This window comes from Bos grunniens, chromosome 10 (genome assembly GCF_055505025.1).
Source record: "Bos grunniens cultivar Pamir isolate PY7600 chromosome 10, Bosgru_T2T1.0, whole genome shotgun sequence".
In the NCBI taxonomy this organism is placed as follows: Eukaryota; Metazoa; Chordata; class Mammalia; order Artiodactyla; family Bovidae; genus Bos; species Bos grunniens.
Genome location: NC_141174.1, coordinates 75,724,824 through 75,742,073, shown reverse-complemented (window position 1 = coordinate 75,742,073; position 17,250 = coordinate 75,724,824). Strand labels below are relative to the sequence as shown.

Sequence of the window (17,250 nt, the reverse complement as noted above, 5' to 3'; positions counted from 1 at the left end):
TTATACCACTTCACATTACCAACAGCTGAGAATAAAACATACTGCTTTCCGAATCCCATAGCAACAAGTTTATTTATTCTGTTGAGGAAAAAAAGTACAAAATTGGAATCTGCTTTCTGAATTTGTAGGAAACATATAAAAATTTCTTCAACCTCAAGTTTAAACATTAACTATGACGTATTTTATTAAAATGTAATCCTTTTACTACTGTGTTTAAGCCTTACATTTAAGTTCCTCATTCACAACTTACTTTTATGTAAGATATATAGTAAAATACACTTTTACATTTCCAATGTTGAGCTACATGTTTAACAACCATTGAGTACTCTGAATTTATTGAGTTCTCCTGCATAATTGTAATGTCTTCTTCCTTATATACTAAATTCCCTAATTTGTATCTCATTCTTAACTGTGTTTTGTTAATTTATCTGTTCAACTTTACTCAAACTGATCACCGTTTAATTAGTAGAGGTTTATAATATGTTCCAATATCTTTTCCAGATAGCATTCCTTTTTCTCCTCTAACTCCCATTCTGTTCCCTCTTCAACATTTCCCTGGGCTTTTCAAATGGAGTTTGGTGCATTTTGTCATGTTCCAGACTTCCACTGAACTTTTAATGAACACTGCAGTTATTGCTCAGAATAATTTAGTGATAATTGATATTTTTATAATTTTGAGTCTTTTTATAACTTAGCATGATTTTCAGCTTCCATTTAAGTCAAGGCTTCAAATATTCCAGAACAGTTTGTTTCTCAATAAAATGAATAAATTGCTTATTTTTTTCCTTCATAAATGATGTCTCCTTTTATCATATTTTATCAAGTTATTAGCATCACTTTTATTCAAATATTTTACTACATTTAATAGTTTCTATTCAATTGTCTTAGGTTTTTGAGATGGATAATTGTGTGACTTGCAAATAATTGCAATTTTGATACCTTTCTTTCAACAGTATTATTTGATTTAATCTCATCTATCGTAAATGAAACATGTTACTGCAGCCTTCCTTTTTTGTGTTCCTGATTTTAATTTTTCATGTCTATGCTGACTGTTGGTTTAAAAATTATATTAAAAGCAGTTTGTTCAAAATAATTCTTCAGTTCAGTTCAGTTCAGTCGCTCAGTCGTGTCCGACTCTTTGCAACCCCATTCTTAATTCTTCCTAATTTACTGAGTTTTTATGTAAATTAGTTTTGAAATTTATTCAGTGAGTAGTACATTCATTTCCTAAAATTTCAATAAAAATACTCTCAAATAAAATTTTTCTCATCTCTGAGAGCCTTAGGTGTTATGTTGTGGGATGAAGAATTTTTTTTTCTTGATAGTCTCACCAAAGGCTTTAAGTAGAAAATCTATGTGATAATACTTGATGTCTAGATAAATGAGCTCTGAAAATAGACTATAGAAGGAGATAGTCTTGGGGACAACGAATCAGAGAGATCATTCAGTAACCTTTTCAAATATCAAGATGGGAAAACATGTAGACTAGAAACAAAAGGAAAAATGACAACAGAAATGAGAAAGAAATTTAAAAATACTTGAGAATGAAAATTGTGCAAATGGAGATGGAAATAAAAGGACAGAGGAGAGTGACACACAGGCATTTCAATTAGGCACCTGGAAGAACAGTAACAATATTATAAAGGTGTTGGAGTAGACGACAACATTATTAATTCAGTTTTGACATGTCAACTCAAAGATGGAGGTGTGGCTTTCATTTGTGTATACGGTTTTGGATAAATTACTCTGGAGTACAATTGAAGCTACAGACTCAGAATTCAAAATACAGGTACTTGTTAAACTGAGTAAACTGATATTGAATTTAAAAAATGCTTATTAAAAAACTTTGAGTCACACCAGAAATTAAGAATGAGCAGAGGAGAAGTGATCACTGAGTTAGTGAGAGGCATAGAGAAATCAGAAAATTAAGTGAATAATTATGGGAGGACTGTCATGGACACAGCATGATTGCATTCAACAAATTAACAGAAAATCTGATTTATAGAGGATCAAACAAGTTGGAATTCATTTCTTATCACATTACAAAAATAAATCTGAAGGGAGACTGTTGCTGGCTTTAACTGATTCAATATGCCCTTTGGTTGCCAGATTCTCCCTAAATTTTTACTATATTATTTGTATTTTACAGGCTTTAGAACTTTGCAGTTGCTGCACCTTTAGTCATGTCCTTTGAGTTAAATGCAGAGGGGAAAAAATAGACCATAAAAAGGACTTTTTCTACATGAACATTTGTCATTTCATTGGGGAAAGAAAGCCCTCCAAACACCCATTTATTTATGTCTCATTGAACAGTTAGCTCTAGGGCACGTGTGCCATCTTAGTCCAATTCATGGCCACAGTAACTGGTTTAGAAAAATATAGTGACTAGTTTAGACAAATCATATATCATGCTCACAATTTGGAATAGGGCTATTCTCTTCTAAAATTTAGACATCAGTCCACTACTTAAGCAAATGGAATTTCTGTTGGCAATAAATGGCAAGAGGGTTAGCTTGACAAAAGCCGAGAAGCCAACAGCAGAGGGAGTTACATAAACAAGGTTGTGATAAACAGCATCACATCCTGCAAGGAGATCAAGGAAAATGGTGACTGAAAATTGATTAATAGACAATGCATTCATATTCCAGGGGTTTTTCTATAGATAAGGAATCTTGGAAACTGAGTTGTTTTGACTTACTGATGAACAAAAGAGCCAAAGAAGAGTTAGGGAAATAAAGGAAAATTAGAAAGGGACACTAGATTAGAGATTTGATCTGATTTTTTTTAAGTTGTGAACTACGTTAGTAGGTAGAAGGAAACAAAAATGTTAATTAAGTTTAATTGACGGATCCTTGGGGCATCCCAGCTTGTTCTGTGGTAAAGAATCCACCTGCCAATGCAGGAGACGCAGAAGATGTGAATCATCCTTAGGTCAGGAAGATCCCCTGGAGAAAGAAATGGAAACCATTCCGGTATTCATACCTGGAAAATTCCATGAACAGAGAAGCCTGGCAGGCTACAAAGAGTCAGACATGACTTAGCAACTGAGCAATGACAATGACAATGAGTGATGGGGAAGATCTAGGGAAGGTTTTGGCCTTGAAGTGCATACTTCTATGGTTAGAAGCATGGATTATGGTATCCTATAGCTCTGGATAAAAGTCCTGGCTCTGACACTTGGTCCATTGCAGACTCAGTTTCTTCATTAATAAAATTAGTCTAATAAAACTGCATTTCTATATGGAATTCTATGAAGTTTAAATGAGATAATGAGCTTAGTACAAAGCTTTGTATAGAGGATATATTGATAAATGTTATCTGTTAATTTAACATTTTCTACTAATAGGTATTTTGTAATCAATATTTTATTGAATATACAGGTCTATATGCACTATGATAATGTTTCATGAATCAAATATTATGAAAAATCAATATCTGGACACCTTACTTCCTTGATAAATTGTGCCAAAAAGAAAAAAAAAAAAAACACACACACACAGGTGAAGCAACGTAACACACATTAAACAGTTTCAATCTGAAGATTTCTATTTAACCAGTGAAATAAATTCAGCTAAGGGTACTTTGCAATTTTGTGTGAGAACATTGATATAAAAGTGACAGAAATGACTAAGTTTATTCACATGAGAGCACACCTAGGTAGATGATCAAGGAAAATGTCCAAAACTTGAGAAACAAAAAAAATTTTATACATCTTAAAATGGAATAAGAAGAGAAGTAAACACACTTACTTTCATTCAAATTTTCATAAATTTTAATGTAATCATTCTTCTTATAATGTTTCCATATTCTTTTTTTTTCTAGTTAAATGATTTACCAAAATACAAATGAGTAGGATGAATAGAAAGTCTACTTTTGTACTAATTATGACTTTTCATTTTCTATCCTCAGGTGATTTGATAATCAGCTCTTCTGCCCAAGTCAATGGATGGACCAAATGATTCTGTGGTTTCTGAGTTTGTGTTGCTTGGACTCTCTGGTTCTTATGAAACAAAAGTTTTTCTCACGTTGATATTCTCCTGGATTTATTTAGGGATCATCCTGGGAAATCTCTTCATTTTGCTTTTAGTAATTTTTAATTCTCACTTACATTCTCCTATGTACTTCTTATTAGCAAACTTGTCCTTCATTGATATGGGGGTTGCTTCTACCACAGTCCCCAAGATGATTACAGACCTTTTAAATGAATACAAGATAATTTCTTTCAAAGGTTGTATGGTACAAATATGCTTCATCCACATAATGGGAGGAGTGGAGATGGTGTTACTCATAGCCATGGCATTTGACAGGTACACAGCAATCTGCAAGCCTCTTTACTATTTGAACATCATGAACCCTAAAATATGTGTTTCATTTGTAATCACTGGCTGGGTAATTGGGGTGACTCATGCTATGTCTCAATTTGCTTTCATTATAAACTTGCCCTTTTGTGGTCCTAACAAAGTAGACAGCTTTTATTGTGACTTTCCCAGAATCATAAAACTTGCATGCACGGATGGAGCCAAATTTGAGTTTATTGTTGCTGCCAACAGTGGCTTCATGAGCATGGGCACCTTCTTCCTGCTAATCCTCTCCTACATCTTCATTTTGGTCACTGTCTGGAAACGTTCTTCAGGAGACTTATCCAAGGCATTTGTCACTTTGTCAGCTCACATCACTGTGGTGGTTCTTTTCTTCACTCCATGCATGTTTCTTTATGTTTGGCCTTTCCCCAGATCATCAATTGATAAATACCTCTTCATTGCTGACTTTGCTCTCACCCCTGTCTTAAATCCCATTATATATACATTAAGGAACAAAGAGATAAAGGTAGCCATAAAAAGATTGATCAAAAGACATTATGTCAAATTTTGCTGATCAGATATGACTTTGGAGCTTTAAGACTATAATCCATCTGTCTTTTGGACTTCTCTACTCAGGCAAGAGAGTCGAACTAAGTCGTTCCAGTCATGTCTGATTCTGCAACATTATGGACTGTAGCCCTCCAGGCTCCTCTGTCCATGAGGATTCTCCAGGCAAGAATATTGGAAGGGGTTGCCATGCCCTCCTCCAAGGGATCTTCCTCACCCAGAAATTGAGCCCGTATCTCTTATGTCTGCACTGGCAGGCAGGTTCTTTGCCACTAGTGCACCTCTACTTAGGTACCTAAGACCTAAAATAGACAAAACTAGCAGCAGCAGATGTATCATCTACCTCACTGAACAAAATTCTGCTACATCTGTATAGTATTTATTCATTACATTTGCTACCATGGAAGGTATCAATCTACCACATAAGGTGATTCTTTTATTATTTTTAAAATAGCATGCTGCTGCTGCTGCTGCTAAGTCACCTCAGTCATATCCGACTCTGTGCAACCCCATAGAGGGCAGCCCATCAGGCTCCCCCATCCCTGGGATTCTCCAGGCAAGAATACTGGAGTGGGTTGCCATTTCCTTCTCCAATGCATGAAAGTGAAAGTGAAGTTGCTCAGTCATACTCTATTCTTAGCAACCCTATGGACTGCAGCCTACCAGGCTCCTCTGCCCATGGGATTTTCCAGGCAAGAGTACTGAAGTGGGGGTGCCATCGCCTTCTCCGAAATAACATGGATATCTACTAAATAACATTTTGGATTGAAAGTGTGGCTATTTTGACAATAACAAACATAAAATCTCTTCATCTTATAAAATTTGTAAGTAAATTAGCTTGGTTTGGGAAATGTCGGGAACCATCACATTGAATGGTTATATATTTTGTGTAGGACATACTAACTCTACTTAGTTACTTATGCTGATTTCCCTCAGAAGACTCAAAGACAAAATTTAATCACAGTAGTTTATTTGGAATCTGATTTTTGGAAGCACCAGTGAAGGAATGAAGAAATGATACTGAAAAGGGAAGGATGCTTGTATGTTAACATAACTGTGTGAGCTTATTGTTGTCCTCCAGGAGAACTTATAGGTTCTATGACTTAGAATTCTTCCGGCTGAAGGACAATGTTTTTGGAGTATTTGTTCATGATTATAGGATGTATTAATTTGTTGGCATCCCCAGAATATCCTATAGCAAATATTGTGTATCTGGGTAACCAGAGAAAAGATGTGAAATAGGCTTTCTGGTACTGACAGTAAAGAACTATCTCCAATAAAAGCAAACTTAAAAGCAGCCTCCCATTAACTCTTTGTTACTTAGATAAGTGCTAATTAAAGTGTTTATTCCAATAGACCCCAAACTAGTAATTGAGCACAGAGAATCAGTGATATAAGATATTTCTCTGCTTTCTACAATTCCCATAAACAGAGTTAGAGGTGGACCATTCAGCTTTGGGCATGGTTCCAAAAGCCATGACCAGATTCTGAAATCAGTCCCTAGAGATGACAACCACCTGAAACCCACAAAAGCCAACTTATTTCTTCAAGAAAGGAAGTGAAATAGTTTCAATACAAAAACTGTAGCTATAGACCAAAGTAAGAATTTTATCATACCTACAGAAAATTCAAATGAACCAAAGAACATTTTAAAATTCTACTTTACTTCCATCACTAGAATTGTTACAATTAAATTCACTTTGAAATTTTGGCTCTGAATTTGATTTAAAAGGTAAGCTATCAGATAATGCTTTCAATTTAGAGAAACACAGAAACTTAAAATCCCCTTGTTCTACCTACTCACAGAGCTCTGGAAGCTATTCTCCACCATAAGTATAATTCACATTAAGGGTAACACTGTCCCATAAACAATTCTCAAAAAAGACAATATAGTGTTTGTATTCCTGCAAGCTGACTGTATTTCAGGTCCTAAATAGAATTTTAAATCAGTTTTATCCATGAAGAATCTGATCCCAAATAATGACATTTCCAAATGTTATATACCTTGTGCTCTACAACAATCTCTTAACCTCCTCCTTGCTTTTCTTCCTCCCGCACATTTAAACCAGCTTTCTTAGTATTTCAATATCAACTTTCAATATATACTAACTGGGATTTTCTGGAAGTTTTTTCAAGTTTCCAGAAACATTAAGGGGTTCTTCTCAGCAACTTCCTGGAATTTTTTGACTCTCTAGAGCAAAGGTCCTTCCTTCACCAAAAGGGATGCCTTCTCTACAGTTCAAGAGCTGGATACTGAGATTCAGGAAGGCCTATCCCAGTTCATGGTCCACAATTCTATAACAGGAGATGATCCTGGACAGAGATATAAAATATTAATTACCAGAAATTTCCAAACGGGGAATTTATTGCCAATGGTATTGTTTGCTAATAGTTTTTTCAGGAAGAACTTGAATGAACTATATAAAGGGAAGCCTCAGAAGTTATGAAAACCAGTTATTTGCCATGGAAACAGAATTAAGCTTTTAGAATTGACAATACCAGAATGGCACCACTGAAGGAAGAAGCAGAGGAGCTTAGGTGCCCACCCCAGCCATACGGTTTCTCAGCCCTGTGACTTCTTGCAAGACATGTTGAGACATAAACATTTGACATAAGATCCATTTTAATGAGGTTATTATGAAGACTGCTGCTGCTGCTACTGCTGCTAAGTCGCTTCAGTCGTGTCCGACTCTGTGCGACCCCATAGACAGCAGCCCACCAGGCTCCCCCGTCCCTGGGATTCTCCAGGCAAGAACACTGGAGTGGGTTGCCATTTCCTTCTCCAATACATGAAAGTGAAGAGTGAAAGTGAAGTTGCTCAGTCGTGCCCGACTCTTAGAGACCCCATGGACTGCAGCCTACCAGGCTCCTCCGTCCATGAGATTTTCCAGGCAAGAGTACTGGAGTGGGGTGCCATCACCTTCTCCAATTATGAAGACTAGATCATGCAATTTGAAAGGGAGCTCTTGGCATGTGAAATACAGTCAGGTTCTCTTTGCCTGATTTTTATTTTGCTCTCCACATATTTTACACCTCTTTAAGGAGAGTTCTGTCTTGTGTATTTGAACATATAAATATAAACTCTTGGAAGCTTTATTTCTCCAACATAAAATATCCTGTCCTTTAAAAAATTAATTGCTACAGTATTCTTTGAAAGTGTTGAAGTAATCTTTATCTGGCTACTAATATGAATTAATTTTATAGTACTATTTGTAAGTCACATAACACCTTTCACAGAAAGTGTAGAGAAAATAAAGCAGGCATGGGCTTTGGGGTAATCCACAGCACTCAGGATCTCTTTCGTCTGAAATGTCCAGGAGTGAGTAGACTATGATCTATGAAAACATCCAGTATATCCTTTTGACTTCACAAGAGAAAATTAGAGTATTTTACTTCCAATATTTTCTAATTCCAGTCTCACTTTTCAAACTTTGCCATCTTCTGGAAATATTGAAGGCAGAAAGCTACTTTTTTTTGTTACATACTATGAGAGTGACCAAAGACTAAATTAGAAAAAAACTTTTAAACAGGTTGTAATGATAAACACAGTTATATAATATTTTTTCATATGGATACTGGCCATTTCACCTTTTTAAGTAGGATTCTTATGAAGAGTTGCATTATTAAATGAACAATTAACCAGATGACCCCAAAATCCCACTATTTGGTATTTACTGAAGTGAAATAGAATAGTTAAATACATAAATCTATGAAAGAATATTCACACAGCTTTACTCTTAATCATGAAAAATTGGAGACAACTCTAATATCCTAAACTGGGGATATCCATACAGTGCAATACTATATATCAATGAAAATAAATGACTAATATATGCATCAAATGGATGAATCTCAAGTACAGAGTAAGAAAAGCCAAATGCAAAAGACAACAAATTGCACAATTCCATTTGTCTGCTATTTTGGAAAAACGAAAATACAGAGACAGAAAAGAAACCAATAGTTTCATAGGACAGGGGTTTTGTGTGTGGTTGAGTAAAAGGGCCACAGGAGAATATGATGTGAAATGAGACTGTAATGTATCATGGTGCAATGGTTACCCAAGTATATACGTGTAACTACAAAACTCTCATTGGTCTTTCACTTAATAACTATAAGACTTAGGAACGTCACTTAGTCTCTTTTGCCTGTTTTCTCCTTTGTAAACAGCTCTATATATCATCATAGTTAGTGAGATGATACCTAAAAAGTGTGTGGTAGTACCCAAGTAACTGAATTAGTGTTGACTCTATGTGTTCTCAAAAACTGGGATGGTTATGGATTCTAGTCCTCAGGGCACAAAATGGGTGGTAAGTCAAATATATTCATTTAAATGTTTTGAGATCTAGAAATGAAAGAGATAAACAAAACTTTAAGAGGGAGAAATTGAGACAGTAAATAAGGAGGAGAGAAGCAGGGACAATAAGGGAAAGGAAATAAATTGAGATTTAGTAGAATAGTCTTTGGCTTTTATTTAAAATCAAAACTTCCAACAAAAAAAGATAAAGAAAAATAGCTCCAATGGCATACATTGATATGTACATCTACCACTACCGATAGGAATAGGAACAGAAGGATGCACTACAAGACTGATACTTGTTACCTCTGAGAGTGGATGAGATTTGGAGGGGACAGATGAAGTGGGACTTCAATAACTGCTTAATGATATACATGAACATATATCAGTATTAGCTTGACTCTTATAAGTAATGCTGTATCTGTGTATTATATCTTTAATTAAATAGTAAATTAAAAAGCATCCATCCACAGTCTTCTTGTAACGGAGTTGGATGAGCACAGCCCTTAGTAAGCAGCCATTGCTGTGTCTCTTACTCTACACCTGTTACTAGGCAACAGGTCTTGCTCAGACCTTGCTGGGTGCCTCAGTGGCCCCACCCACAAGCAACCAACCGTCAATGAGCCACTGTTAGTTGTCCTGCTCAGCTATTGGTCAGCACTGCAGTGGGCCCTGCTCACAGCTAACTGTCAATGAGGGACCACTGGGGAAATAATGGAGTCAAGGGTCAGTGGTATGGTGATCATCAGCTGGACAGTGAGGTAAGAGGCAGATTCAGGCCTTCTCCTGGAAGGCCCTCCAGCTTATCCAGCCTTGGGCCAGCAGGTGAGCTGGAGGACCCAAGGAATAGACTAGGGACTACATCTCATGGAGCTCCACGGCCCACACTAAGACCCTTCACTAGCTTGGCCCAGGCTTTGAGGCAGCAGTGAACGTCACCCCCATCCCTGTCTCTCCAACCCTACAGCAGTGGCCATCTGTATAAGTTGCAGTCTATGAGACCTGGTCTCCCCATTTGTGCAGACTGAGGAGACTGAGGGCCAGCTGGGTTGGGTGCCTGGCTCCCTTAGGGATGACACCTAGGCAGGATATGGGAACCTGGCCCTAAAGGAGCTACCAACTGAGCTCTTCCTCCTCTTAGCCAGGACCTGGACCTTGGAGGGTGAAGGTTGTGCCTTAGGACTTTGCCCTTTCTGATCAAGACAGAGAATAACATTCATCTGGTAGAGATATACAGTACATCGTTACCTGACCATGACCTGACCTCAAGGACAAAGGATCTGACACCAAGAAGTCTGCAACAACTAACCATACCCATCCCTCACCTTTTGCTTTTAAAGGGGCTTGCTGAAAGCTTTGAGTAACTTTGGGGTTCTTAGGGCATAAGCCACCCATCTCTTTGTATAAATCTGTAATAAACCTTTCTCTGTTCTGAATTCTAGTGTTTAGTATTGATGGGTCTCTGTGTGCAGGCAGAGGGGCTTGCGAATTCAGTGACACTCTCATCACATACAGAAATGCTTATAACATGGTTAACACACAAACCATTAACATTCAGAACTTTGCTCAAGGTAGCATTGAGAACATTGAGACCAACTATTCCTCCCAAGTCCCAGGAAGCAGAAGTTTAAGTAGGCCCCTAAGTCGTGAGCATAGTTGCAAAGTGATGAGGTGAGGGTGAGCTGCCTGTCACCTGCCCATTCACATGTCATCTAACTTCTGCTGACACTGGCTGATTCTGGCATCTTAGTTCTCTTCATGACATGGTAGATGCAGAACAAAAGGAAAAAAGTTATATCCTCCTAAATTCAGAATATTTGAATCTGTTAAACTTCCTTCTTTTACAGTTTTAGGTGTAATTAACTGAACTAACTTTAGCTTTTACAAGGGAGCATTATTTTATTATGCATGCAAAACCCAACTTTTCCTCAAGGGAAGTTGAAGACTAAGGATCCCCGAGGAGCATGACAGGGAGAGACTTTTCAAATGTTTGGCTTTATTAAAACACAGATATGGAAAGTTTCCAAACCCAGAGGCTACTCCTTAGAGTGTACATTTGCCACATTGAGGATGCACTCTCACCAACACTGTGGGAAATGGCAGAAAATTACTTGGATTTCATTTCAGACTAAAAGGAAAATCTAGAGTAAGCCTTCTCAGTTAGGAAAAGGATCTGGTTTCAGAGGTGATCTGTATAAGGTAAGTATATCCCAATCTATCTGACTTTTTAACTTTCACATTCAATGTTTCTCCTCTATTTTGATTTGATGTCCCCCACCCCTTTAGCATTTTTTCATACCTATCTGTGAAGCTTACTGTTCTAAAGATGTTATTTAGTTAATGTGCTTATAGGAAAGACTATGGGCTTTCTCTATCAGTCAGTCCCTGGGACTTTGGGATTCTTAACAACACTTTGACAAACTAACAAAAAACACTGCCTTTCTACAATCTTAAAAGTTCCTAGAGGCCCAAGTTAGTAAGATCAGTTCTCACAGATTCTCCAACTTCCCAACCCAGGGATTGAACCCAGGTCTCCTGCATCGCAGGCAGATTCTTTAATATCTGAGCTACCAGGGAAGCCTCCAACTTATATTAACATTTTCTAATTCCTTTTATATTTTACTTGCTCTACCATTGATCAAAGTAGTAAATGGAAAAAAGCCTCAGTCAAATATCAATAGGGCAAAGTACTCTACAATTTAAGGACAAACAGAACTGAATTTATACTAATGTAAACCTTTACTTCTTTTCCTATTGTTATTGGCTATGTACATTTACTGGTGTCTCAGTCACTTCTTTAAAGAACTAAATATCTTATTCCAGAAATCTTTTTTACTTAGTCTTCTCAAATTCAAGATTCCTATAGAAACCATTTTCGTAGGGAAGCTATCCTGGAAGCTTTGGAGTCAGACAAACCTGTTTATTTTCCAGTTTTAGAACTTTCTAACTTAAGGTGGGAAAATCAAATTTCACATCTACAAAAGGGCAGGAAACATGATTGCTAAAATAATGTGTGTGTACATAGTTTATTGGGGCTTCCCAGGTGGCTCAGTGATATAAAATCTGCCTGCCAATGCAGGAAATGCAAGAGACCTGGTTTCAATGTCTGGGTCCAGAAGATTCCTTGGAGTAGGAAATGGCAACCCACTCCAGTATTTTTGCCTGGGAAATCCTCTGGACAGAGGAGCCTAGTAGCTACAGTCCATGGGATCACAAAGAATCCGACATGAGTGGGCAACTGAGCACGCATGTACATACAGAGTTTATTAGACCTCATGTTGTGTTTCCACCAAAATAACATAGATCTTATGTTGTGCTCTTCCCAAAAAAAGAAAGTAAAATAATTTTAAACTCAATACTGAGATGGTGAGAGTCCATAATCCATATGCTGATTTTCATTTTTAAAAAATAGTCATACTTTTTCTGAGGAAAGAAGAAAACACTTGAGGAAAGAAAATAAAAGCAAAATCCAAACTAAAAATGTGCCCAGAAGAGTAGCAGGCAGTTCAAACAAAAAGAAAGGCAAATAGTCCTTTAAAATGGTGTGTGTTGATGGGGAGAGGGAGATGCTTAATCTCACAGTAAGAAATGAAATCTACATTTAGATGCCATTTCTTGTTACCATTAGGAAAACATTCTATTGGTAACGAGTGACAACAGGCAATTTTGTACACAGCTAGTTGAAATATAAAATGTTTGAAGTCTTATAGAAGGAATAACTAACAAAATAGGTTTTTAAAATGCTTACTTGGTAAATAGTAAGTGCTAGTGAGTCAACTTAACATTAGTAGCTAGACTGAAGATAACAACAGGACAATATATAGAGAGAAATAAAGAGACATTAAAGAGGGAAAAGTAGAAATAAAGAAGGAGGGAAGGAAGGAAGTGGGGAGGGACAGATGGATAGAGAGAGGGAGAAAAGAAAGGAAACAAAGGCTTTGCTTTCTGGCTTGTAGAAAATAGAAAATATATGTGTCCACAGTTCACAGAGGTCAATTTAAATAATGCAAAGGAATAGTGTAAGTACAAATGAAGTTAGAATTTATTAATATATTTTCTCCCACAAGGGCAGTCAGGAGTAAAAGTAGTTTAAATTGGCCTGCCCTTTAGGCTACTCTGAAATAAGGAATTTCTGTTGCCAGTGAAGGCAAAGGACCAGTCAATGTGCATTAATAAGTGGAGTTAGGCTAAGGAGTAGATAATATTATGGATATATCTTCTCATAGAGAGATCAAAATGCATGAAAATATTTTGCACTATAAATGTGTAGTCAGCATCTCGGGTTTCTTTTGGAACACAAACATCTTTTCTGAAGTCATTTGATGAACAGTTTCTCCCTGAGTGTGTAGAAGACCTTGGTTTAATTCAATCTGCTATATATATCAACTTAGAAATTGATTTGTTTCTAAAAAGTGTATACTATAATGAATTATTGCCCTAGATAGATTCTGAAAAATAAAAAGCCTCTAAATAGATTTTAGAACGATGCATTCTCCCTGCAGAAAAGGTATATTCAAGCCCTGGAGAAACTGTTCATAAAACACATTACTACTAAAGTTTTTAATCAGAATATTTGTTTTCAATAACCCTTAAGAACTGTACTTCTGATGGATAAAGTTTTTGACCTGTCCTTCTATATTTAATTAGCTTCTTTGTTTAGTCAGAGGATTGTGCCCATCCATAAATTCATAAAATGTTATTTTCAATTTTGAGCTCAGTATAATGCTAAGATTTCAACACTGCACCTGAGAAGAATTTATCTGCTCTCTGACACCTAAACCTTAAGTTCTTCTTTCTAGAAGTTCTTAGTTTATCTCTTCTGGACACTTTAGAAATTCACTAAATGGAAGAAGCAAACCAGTCTGTGGTATCTGAGTTCATTTTTCGTGGACTCTGTGATTCAAGGGAGCTCCAGAAATTCCTCTTACTGCCATTTTCTGCACTCTACCTGATGACCGTCCTGGGTAACCTTTTCATTGCATTCTTAATCATCACTGACTCTCATCTCCATTCCCCAATGTACTTCCTCTTAGCCAATCTCTCATTTGTTGACTTCTGCTTTTCCTCAGTGACCACTCCTAAACTGACCACAGACTTCCTAAAGGATAATAAAACCATCTCCTTTGGGGGTTGCATGAGTCAAATCCTCTGTGTACATTTCTTTGGAGGGGGTGAGATGGTACTGCTTGTGACAATGGCCTATGACCGTTATGTAGCCATCTGCAAGCCACTCCATTACTCCAGCATCATGAACAGACAGAAGTGCATCTGGCTAGTATTGACATCGTGGATCATTGGCTTTGTGCATGCCGCAAGTCAACTAGCTATGATTTTAGATCTTCCCTTCTGTGGACCCAGAATAGTGGACAGTTTTTTCTGTGATATTCCCGAAGTGATCAAACTAGCCTGCACGGATACTCATACTCAGAGAATATTGATAAATGCTGACAGTGCAGTCTTGGCTACAACGTGCTTCATTCTCTTGTTGATCTCTTACACCTACATCCTGGTGACTGTCCATCTTAGCTCCAAGGATGGGGCATCAAAGGCACTCTCTACCTGTACTTCTCACATCACAGTGGTGGTACTGTTCTTTGGACCCTGCATCTTCACCTATCTGTGGCCACCTAGCATCACTTGGGTGGATAAGTTCCTTGTTGTGTTTTACACAGTAATCACACCTCTCTTGAATCCAGCCATTTATACACTGAGAAATAAAGAGATTAAGAATGCCATAAAGAGACTGATAAGTTAGCATATGTATTCAAGGTGTAATTTTTAGAGCCTTCATGTAATCAGCAATTCCACCATGTGCTCCCCAATTTGGATATATTCTGACCTATGAGCTGGAAATATGTTGTATCCATAAGCTTTAAATATTCCCAAATGTATGCTGTGATTTAATCCACTAAGAAAATATGTTAAAATGCAACACTAAAATTCTTAACATTGGAAAGAAATAAAATTTTTCATAAATAATTCTTTGTATAGGATAAAAACTTACCCAGTGATAACAATAATGATGACAGTTTTAAAATAATAATAATTTTCAGAATTTACTAAACATTACCTATGTTCCCCAAGCCATTCTAAGCACTTTGTATATTACTAAACCACTTTCAGTAGTTTATCATTCTCTTTTCTAAAAACACATGATGTATCCTCTCTTACTTAGCTAGAGAAAATACTAAAGATACTTGAGCAGTCGGCTTCCAGTTAGAAAAATAAATAAATGATTCAAACCATAATACATTGCATTTGCATTCCATAGCATAATCCTTAAAGTTTCAATCTTCAAATGTTAACTCTTGGTTTAAAGATAGAAGTTTCCCTCAAAATTTTCCTCTTAAAGTACACATGGAAAAGTATTCACAAAACATTTCTTATGTTAATAAATGACTTTTATGACTATTGTTTTTTTTTTCTTGCATTAAAGAACTAATAATTCATTGCTTCAAAGCAAAGATTATGTACGATGAGAAAAATGCCCCAAAAATAAATTTATACAAAACTATGAAAACCTCTTACACATGAATAAAAAAGATAAACAAGCCAATGGGGCTTAGAGAAGAGGCAAACAATTTGAACAAGTATTTATTTCACTGACTACACATTCAGCCTCTTTAGTTAGCTGAGAAATGCAAATTAAGATCATTGTTATTGCCTCCCAACTCTGCTTTCTACTTCTATACTCTGCTTTCTGCTCCTGGGATTCTGCATACGACACGTCTATTTTCACATCTGGCTCCATTTTACCCTTTGAAGACAGAGCATGGGAGACAAGGACAGCAAAGTTAGAGAAGGAGAAAAGGACTCCTTCCTGTCTGCTCTTTTGAGCTTTCCCTCTGCTTGTGAGCATTACCATAGTCGCTATAGCAATAGTTCCTTCCTACAGCATGAGCTGAACCCAGGGTGCAGCTTTTCTTACAGGTTCAGAACTAGTCTCATTCTGTTCCATCAGAGGTAAGAGCACCAGCAAGCTGGCACCCTATCTTCAAATATCTGAGTCTCAGAATCTATCTTGCCACACTTCTGAGTTCAGAGAAAAAGTAGGAGGCAAGTACACTCCCTCCAAAGAGGGAGTTTCACACCATAGGAATCCTTTGCTACATCACTACATTTCTATCATTTTCATTTTTAAACTTTGTTCCCCACCCCGTGAGCAGTAGCTGCTGCCTACAATTGTTTTCTTCATGGTAATAAAGTTTTCTTTTAACTCTGTCAGACACCTAGTTGGCAATATTATACCTGCTTACTTTTTATATTAAATTCTGTTCAAGTAATGTGTTTCCGCTTTGCCAACTGATCCCTGACTGAAACAGCTTTCCACACAGAAATGTGCAGCCTATTTTGCTGTCTCATATACAAGGTTATTGTTATCATCTTTCTAAATTCCATATATATGCGTTAGTATGCTGTATTGGTGTTTTTCTTTCTGGCTTACTTCACTCTGTATAATAGACTCCAGTTTCATCCACCTCATTAGAACTGATTCAAATGTATTCTTTTTAATGGCTGAGTGATATATAGAACAGTCTTATGGACTCTGTGGGAGAGGGAGAGGGTGGGAAGATTTGGGAGAATGGCATTGAAACATGTATAATATCACGTATGAAACGAGTCGCCAGTCCAGGTTCGATGCACGATACTGGATGCTTGGGGCTGGTGCACTGGGACGACCCAGAAGGATGGTATGGGGAGGGAGGAGGGAGGAGAGTTAGGATGGGGAACACATGTATACCTGTGGCGGATTCATTTCAATATTTGGCAAAACCAATACAATATTGTAAAGTTTAAAAATAAATAAAATTAAAAAAAAAAGAAATGTGCAGCCTAAGTGACTTTCCTGATGAACACTGCAAGTATGAAAAAGGAAACATTTTTTACATAAACTTCTCCTGAGATGAGAAAGAGAAGGAATACTTATTTCCCCCTAAAATAACAGAATAAGATTGTCTGAAATACTATCAACATTATTAATTTTGATACTGTCAAAATACTGTCAAATTATTAATAATTCAAAGGATGCTGGCAGCTGTAGTCAAAGGTCATGCATGGAGAATTCTAAGACCGTAAGTCCCCAGGGTT

At 36.9% G+C, this 17,250-nt stretch overlaps 2 protein-coding genes across 2 annotated transcripts; both read left to right on the top strand.

Annotated features, from left to right (window-relative positions):
- The first annotated feature begins 3,942 nt into the window (after positions 1 to 3,942).
- On the top strand, positions 3,943 to 4,875 carry LOC147364875 (olfactory receptor 4F21-like). Its single transcript, XM_086322103.1, has one exon. It carries the CDS (start codon positions 3,943 to 3,945, stop codon positions 4,873 to 4,875), a length of 933 nt encoding a protein of 310 aa, XP_086178229.1.
- Positions 4,876 to 9,323: 4,448 nt separating this feature from the next.
- On the top strand, positions 9,324 to 15,571 carry LOC147364874 (olfactory receptor 4K15-like). The gene has a single exon (XM_086322102.1). It carries the CDS (start codon positions 14,006 to 14,008, stop codon positions 14,915 to 14,917), a length of 912 nt encoding a protein of 303 aa, XP_086178228.1. The 5' UTR covers positions 9,324 to 14,005; the 3' UTR covers positions 14,918 to 15,571.
- The last annotated feature ends 1,679 nt before the right edge of the window (positions 15,572 to 17,250 follow it).

Bases quoted from the DNA above. Each gene is read 5' to 3' on its own strand.
- LOC147364875 (XM_086322103.1), top strand. From the start codon at position 3,943: ATGGATGGACCAAATGATTCTGTGGTTTCTGAGTTTGTGTTGCTTGGA.
- LOC147364874 (XM_086322102.1), top strand. From the start codon at position 14,006: ATGGAAGAAGCAAACCAGTCTGTGGTATCTGAGTTCATTTTTCGTGGA.